A 7,565-nucleotide genomic window follows, 5' to 3' on the forward strand; every position below is an offset into this window, starting at 1 on the left:
AAAAATCTCCTCTCAATTTCGTTTCTATATATTGGTTGTTATTAGCAACAGGTAACCATAGTAAATATTTGCATGATGAGGTTTACGTCAACACCTTGCGCACAGTATGAGGTTCATTAAATAGCATCACAGTATGACCAAAAAATGTGCAACACGCATATATATACACACACACATATACATACAATGTACATTCTATGCCGATTCATGCGTCAAAATGGGGCTTGGTGACATCACAGTGGGTTTGATGACGTTTAAGCAGTGATATCCTTGAGAAGGTTTTGTCGCAGGTTGGACAGCTGTAGCGTTTGATGGTTTCATGGGTTTGCATATGAGCTCTCAGATTCGATCGGTCAGCGAACGCACGGGAACATACGCTGCACTCATACGGTTTCTCGCCTGCACGAAACAAGTGGGTAAAATATTTGGTGGACAAAAACACAAGTTCTGTCCAAGTAAAAAAATCACGAAATGAAGTAAACAGGTTTTATTTTTCACAGCTTATCTACACTTTATAAGTGCTTCTCTACTGTAACACATGTAGACAAAATCTGAAACCTGTGTGGGTCCGGATATGTCCTTGGAGTAGCCAGGTGCGAGAGAATGCTTTTCCACATATATGACATTCACATGGGAGTGTGTGGGTACGGATGTGCATTCTTAACGAACCCAATGAACTGCATTCCTTCTTGCAAATCTGTAGGTTGAAAGGCAGGTTAATTACCAAGTAAACATTGGATTCATTAACTTTTGGTGCAAGATTTTAGTTGTGGTTGTCTTCTACATTAAAACATGTAGAAACAACATTAATCTAAGGTTTATACGTTAATATAACAACCGTTATCAAAAATACCCAGGACACGCATGATTGCACACCTTGCAATTGAATTTACTTCCGGCTTCCGGGTCTTCGTGGGTTTTTGAATGTTTCGCAAGGGCGCCGATAGTTGCGTAAGTTCTTCCACATACATCGCATGGCAACCGACAAGGCTTGAAATTTACCGGTTGAGGGCGCACGAGACCTTCTGATGTTAACTGAACATAGAAATGCAAATAAATTTTCATTGCATTTTGAAGTTTCTGGCACAGCACTAGGGGGCGTTAAACTTCCAATTCCAGTTATATTATTTGCAGAAATTAATAGTTCCCAGAAGGTAGAAATGACTTCCAATAAACTAACTGACATCCGTATTTCGTTTCAAGCAATAAAAACAAACTTCCTACGTAAAACTTTTCGGTTTTGTTAAATTTAGTTGAAACATCTTCTGTGACTCACCTCATTTGTGGCTCCATCAGGTGACTGGATACAATTTTTCGATTTTTTGTCGCTAGGTTGCGCTGTTTCAGCTAAAGTAAAAACAAGGGTTTTCAAATATCAACAATTGACAAGAGAGGAATTTCAAAACCTGCTTTATGTTAAAACCTGACCAGGACCCGGATATCTAGGGTTCGAATCCCAAAGAGGTAAAATATATTAAATATTATCGAATTTATCCAATGAAGATGCAGCACAGAATAAAATGTTTTAAATCTCTGTGCGTTGCTTTTGTTCTAGAACTTTACCTCCTATGTCGCGTTTTCTCTTTATTCCTCCCATCGCATATTGTGACGTCACCATCGTTGGTAAATTGTGGAACATTGACAATTGGTTGGCGACGCCGAGTTCCTTAACGTTGCGTGTTGGTGAATGCTTAATGACTTCAGCCTCGCGCAATCGTTTATCTGTGACGTCATTTGCGCGACGGTGTACAGCACTCTCGTATTTCCTGATGACGTCAGAATGTTGGGTTCGCTTGACCAACTTTTGTGTGCTGTTGTGATGTGGACTGTACAGACCCGGATTGAACAGGCCACTAGCGATTTGCGGGAATGGCGCGATGCTCCCTAGCGCCGCTGGTGGGAAGAGGTAAGGCCAGTGGATGAGTGAGTTAGGGAAGATGAGCGGAGCGACAAGAGGGATTTTATCAATTCTGCCTCGTTTGTGGCAACTCAAGTCCATCGGTTCCTCCGCTTGATGATGTTTCAACCTGTCATCGTTATCGCCTGAGGATGATGTCACCGATGACGTAGGAGATGACGTAGATGCACCCGAATCTCCGTTGCTGTAGAAACTATCGTTGCTGACGCCAGCGTAGTCACGTGGAAAAGGAGTTTCTGAAATAAATATTTCAATGGAAAATTTCGGTTGTGTTGGGAAAATATTCAAATCCAAAAAACACAAAATATTTCGTGGTTTTCGTGCATGAAAACCTTCTGTTGTTGTTGCCGTAACGTTGCAATAATACATGTTTACAACGTCACAATTGCAAGGAAGCGATAACAACACGAACAACTGCGTCAGACTATCGGAGTAACGTAATAGTTATATTTGTGTCGTCACAATCCCTTGGGAATGTCGCTCTATTAATACCGACCACCTGTCTGTACAGATTGTCGCGTCATAAAGTGTTGGCAGACAACCAAGTTCAGGAAACTTTCGCGAACACCTATCGTTTATGACGTCACAAAACAAAGTTTATCACGTGTAAATAGGGAACTTCCTTTATCGCTGCGGGAATTCCCACCAATAGAAAGTCATGGTGTTTGTTACGTCACAAGAGAGGATTTAACTCAGCGGGTGGAGGAAGGTGTCCTTCACGTCGAGTGTCGGTAACTGTTACATCACAACTGTATTATGACGTAAAGTTCTCACCTTGTACATCTTTGCTTTCGAACTTTCGCGTAAACAAAATCGAATCCATAGATGCCATTGTCACGTCACAAATCACAGTGGTCAGTAATAATGTTCAAATCCAAACAAATTAATAAATAACAACTGCAAAATTCAAGGTTTGATCTTCGTCATTGCAGGTCATTATTTTTATTATGTTGTTTAGTTTTTAGCTCCCTGTGTAGTTGCATAACTCAATAAAAACAATTCTAACTATCAGCTATCATAGCTAGATTTAAACAACGCAGCAATGATGCAATCACTTGATCGCTGCGCATGCGCAGTTTCTTACTTGACCGGAGTCACTTTTTTTGTTGTTACTCGTGATCGCGGCCAATTTGACCAAAATTCTAAGAACAAACAAGATCCTGTCTAAATTATTTGTAACATACAGAAGTGTGGTCTGGTTTTCTGCTTTGCCAAACTTCTTATTAATCTGCGTATCTTGCAACAAGTTACTGTGGATCTGATGGATCGGAATAACTTCGTCGTCGCCTTGTGGTGCTTCTTAATCCCCGTACACGGCAGGTGATACTTCCAACGCAAGAAGAAGGCAGGCAGTAGTTAAGGTGCGATGACTGCACAGCGTGCATCGTCTGGCTACGTTCGCAACTATAGTTCTACCACCAGACGCCGCAGTTGGCCATCGTATCACACGGCCTGTTATCTTCTGTCACCTTTTGCTGGGTGTCAAATTTGTGACGTCGGACAAAACTTTTCAAGTTGAAAATGTTTAAAGATAAATGTTTTTAACATTTTTTTTAATTCTAAACATATTGAACCATAGAAACTTGTTTTTGGGCAAATTATTAAATACCCTTTTCGTTTGTATATCGCTAAACACGATTATGTTTGACGAATTAAACCAGTTCCACTGTGTGAAGCAAAACCAGTGTTTCCCAACCGGTGGTACGCCATTGCATTCTAGGTGGTACGCGAGCACCTTTCCGTAATTTGCGTATCTAGTTCGAATTTAAAAAATGGTAAGTGAACCCAAAATGCTCGTTACTTCAACCCCTAGGTTACTTTGTAACACTCAACAAGGTTGTACGCTTCAAAATTGTTTTACCTCCAAGTGGAAAGGAACCACAAAAAGGTTGGGAATCACTGATTTAAACCAAATAAAGTTTGGCGGACTGGAGTTGAAAACTATCTGAAATAACATTGTCAAGACCTGTGTTCGCACTTATTGCACATTTCTGCTTGGGTTGTTAACAACAAATTGCATTCTAGTTGTTTCAGCTTTCCCGACAAAATTATTTAGAGTGACATCATACAATGAAAGGTGTGTTACCAGTTAAGAGTGCAAACCTATATCTGACACATGTGCAAACCTATATCTGACACATGCGGCCCGATCAGCTGCAAAGGGAAGCGCTAATTTTCACCATGAATCAAGGTGCGTAAACTGGAACACGCACCCGTACGAGTGAGTACTCATAATGCATCGGTGTTACGTCACAGGGATATGTTGTTTTAATAGTTTGCATAGAACTTATTATATTCGTAACATAAATTTCGCGACAAAACATCTACACGTAAACTTGTGACGTGCAACAATCACCCACTGTGACGTCGGGCAGCCATTTCACGCGGCTCGTCTGGAGACAAACAATTATTTCAACAATTAAACAAATGTTGGAACTTCTGTCAATTTCCTCTCATGCTGATTTCTCCACTTAATTGGTGATAGACAAGTGCCTGTGTGACCTCATAGCGGGGTTTCGTCTATGACGTTTGGAGCAACTGCACCCCGTCAGAAGAATAGGACATGAATATCTCGTTTATTCAACTGAAAGAAATTGCGGTAAATACCTTGCAAAGCTCTTCACAAATATTGCAGTGGATATTTTCCACACAGAAAACATCCCCGTTCAGGGGTTTTCCCTTATTTGTACTCGATGTCTGTAAGTTGTCGAAACATAAATAATGGAATTATTGTTTAATAATTGTTCTGTTATATTCTCACTTGTTCTGTTTAACTCGCGTTAATTAAGCGGCAAACCATTGTGATGTCACATAGATAATCTCGTGGGATGTGACACCACGTGACCTGTAGGGAAACGTGCGTGCAATTATCACTTCGCGTCGGCGTCTTTGTGATGTCACAAACAGGTGGCGACAGAATTTGGAGAACGTTGCGAATCGGATTTGGTTGCAATTGAAGGTGGTTACCGCAATCTGAAATACCGGTATTGGTGTGGTGGTCAACGAACAGCCAGCATTCCAGTGCTTCCAATTCCAATGAACAAAAATATTCCCATCCCACAAATAATCAATGACGTCAGATTGTTGCGTTCAGTCGACTCGGTATGAAATTGTGGGAAGATGCGCGTGTTCATTGTTTGATGGAAGCTGATGTGAAAAAAAATTCCTGACTGATTTTTGTCAGTTACGAAATGTTTGTGTGTGCAGTATGGCAAACTGCGTTGATGTTCAGTAAAATTTACTAGAAGCATTTTTAAAGTTGAAACTACCAAGCGGCAAAGATAGGTGAACAATTTTCCTCAAGTGGGCGCAAGAGTATTTGGCGGGAAGCATCACGTGATCCCACAACGACAGAGGCTGGCCAAGAGTCGACGGTTTTCGGTCAATTTTAAAGCGTGTTATTCTTATTTGTAACTTGTTTTAAGGTTCTTTTGGTATTTGAAATTGAAATCGCTAAAATATGAATATTCAGGTTTAGAATGGAATTAATCATGCCCAAATTCGTGAATTGTGAAGCAAAGAACAAAATCTTGATCGTTGTGCTTGTGGTTGTCTGTTATGGTTTTCAAGTCGGTAAGTAGCCTATATGTTGTTACGAGTTGATCATTTCCATTACAATTATGTTCCGCCATAAAGTGCCGAAATAAATGTTATTTAGGTTTACAGACTACATGAAATTTAGTGCCTGATCATATTACTTTGTATAGCCTTATATACTTGCAAGTTCTACGCATTCTTCATGGATGTAAAAAACAAAATAAGCGAAAGAACTCTGATGCAATAATTATTTGCTTGTTAACTTGAAACAAATTATTTTTTATTCAATTTAAAAACATTTTGAACGATGATTTGTTGCAGGACTCAGTTGCAGTCAAAATGGAGTTAATGGAAATCATTATGTTTTTACATTCAACGATCCGTTGTGTCCAAATTTCACGGCTCATGTTGAAAACTTGTTTCAACCAGGATATTTTTATGTTGAAATGATCTCTGGGTCACTTGGAACTGGGGGCAATTGTATTGTATGAAAATTGTTGTTTTTATTTGTTTTTGTAGTAACCAAGTAATTTTTTGTCTATTGACGGAGATACTTAACTTCGAAGTAATCTTATGCAGATTATGGATTCGAACGTATCCGATCCTGCCCAACATATTGGAACCTTTTATGGGGATGCAGCAAACAATTCTAGAATCTACCAACCCCATACTGCTACAGTTCCACATTTATACATGGAATGCACACCTGGGGGGGGATTTGCTACAGTCGATTTTAGATTTTTCTTAGGTAACGCAGTAATATTTCATGCAATGGCATGATTGACAGGATCGCCCCACTGCGCAGGTCCTTGCTTGGCGATCACAGCTATCGTATCGCGATCATTAGGTTTGCAGGCTTTGGCAGTCCAGGCATTGCAGCCTAGCTGGATCAGCCACTTTTTCCTGACAAGTCGGAGCAAGATTTGAAAAATCAAGCTCCCGGTGAGGTTTGAACTCACGACCCTGGGCTAACCAGGCCCAACGCTCTACCAACTGAGCTACAGGAGCTCAGTGGTTTCACATGGTATATTGTGGCCAAGGTACACTGGTGCGCTTGCGCTGCCAAGCCTGCAAACCTAATGATTTTCTTAGGTAAGTTATTTGTTCTAATCCTCATCCAACAGTGCTGTTGTTCATTACAAAACCTGATACTTTTGTTTATAAATATCTGTAGATAATGCCGTGCCTACCCCTGTACCAACATCTGCTTCTGATGAATCAACCCAAATGACCACAGCAACACAACTAGCTTCTACTGGTAAATATCCTGGTTTGAAAATATGATGTGGAAGTCACTGCCACTATAATGAATTCATTCCTAAAATAGTAAAATCAAAACTAGATTACTCACTAAACACCATTCAGCTTGTGCATGCTAATTTCTGCAAAGTTGTAAATCCAACAAATTCAAAACAACAATCAATAAAAAATCAGTGGTTTCCTTTCATGGCTTACGGCATAATTTATTAGGTTTTTTTGGCACCCAAAGGCGGCCATCAAGTAACCCCATAAATTCTGCAATCATGATTCCTATCTGATTGTGGTTTGATATCACAGTAGAAATTGATAAATGCTTTTAATACATTAACAGTAAATCATAATTATGGTGAAAGTCACCAGGGTAAATATAAAAAAATCTCATGACATCCCCGAAGGTTACAAATGCTACTGCAGGGTTCAGTGCTACCTGATGGGAAACACTGTTTGTTTTGTTGTTGATTAAATATAATTTGTGTAATCGGTGTAACATGCATATTTTCAACTACAATTCACTCTTTGTGTGTTGTTGATTAAACACTAGTGAATCGACTAAAAATAACTTAACCTTCGAAAATATTGATATATCTTTATTGGTTGCCATGTCCAACTAATATGACATTTTCAGAAATGAGATTTGTAACCATGTAATGTGATATGCTTCACAAGATAAACATTGTCATCCAATTTCTATTATCTTGCTTAACTTGAAATTTTACATTCAATCCCTGATTTGTTCATTCATGTTTAAGTAATTACAAATTTTCTTTTCCAACTTTAGGAATTGTTGAAACTACTGAGACACCAGGACCTCCACCAACATTTATTGGTGAGTTTCTTGTTATAAAAATTA

The 7,565-nt window shown here is 39.4% G+C and overlaps 1 protein-coding gene and 1 non-coding gene across 2 annotated transcripts; both read right to left on the reverse strand.

Moving 5' to 3' along the window:
- Positions 1-39: 39 nt before the first annotated feature.
- On the reverse strand, positions 40-2,814 carry LOC145906570 (uncharacterized). Its single transcript, XM_082994004.1, has 6 exons — positions 2,693-2,814; positions 1,564-2,154; positions 1,277-1,347; positions 877-1,035; positions 559-697; positions 40-399 (listed from the first exon to the last, which is right to left on the reverse strand). Exons 1-6 carry the CDS (start codon positions 2,748-2,750, stop codon positions 206-208), a joined length of 1,212 nt encoding a protein of 403 aa, XP_082850130.1. The 5' UTR covers positions 2,751-2,814; the 3' UTR covers positions 40-205.
- Positions 2,815-6,389: 3,575 nt separating this feature from the next.
- Trnat-ggu (transfer RNA threonine (anticodon GGU)) lies at positions 6,390-6,463 on the reverse strand. Its single transcript has one exon. It is a non-coding gene; the product is annotated as a tRNA-Thr (tRNA).
- Between the last annotated feature and the right edge of the window lie 1,102 nt (positions 6,464-7,565).

This window comes from Ascidia mentula, chromosome 6 (genome assembly GCF_947561715.1).
Source record: "Ascidia mentula chromosome 6, kaAscMent1.1, whole genome shotgun sequence".
Classification (NCBI taxonomy): domain Eukaryota; kingdom Metazoa; phylum Chordata; class Ascidiacea; order Phlebobranchia; family Ascidiidae; genus Ascidia; species Ascidia mentula.

Excerpts from the sequence above, each read along its gene's own strand:
- LOC145906570 (XM_082994004.1), bottom strand. The coding sequence starts at position 2,750 with ATGGCATCTATGGATTCGATTTTGTTTACGCGAAAGTTCGAAAGCAAA. Across the intron at positions 698-876 it reads GAAGTAAATTCAATTGCAAG|ATTTGCAAGAAGGAATGCAG; the intron begins GTGTGCAATCAT and ends TTCAACCTACAG. Across the intron at positions 400-558 it reads ACATATCCGGACCCACACAG|GCGAGAAACCGTATGAGTGC; the intron begins GTTTCAGATTTT and ends TGTTTCGTGCAG.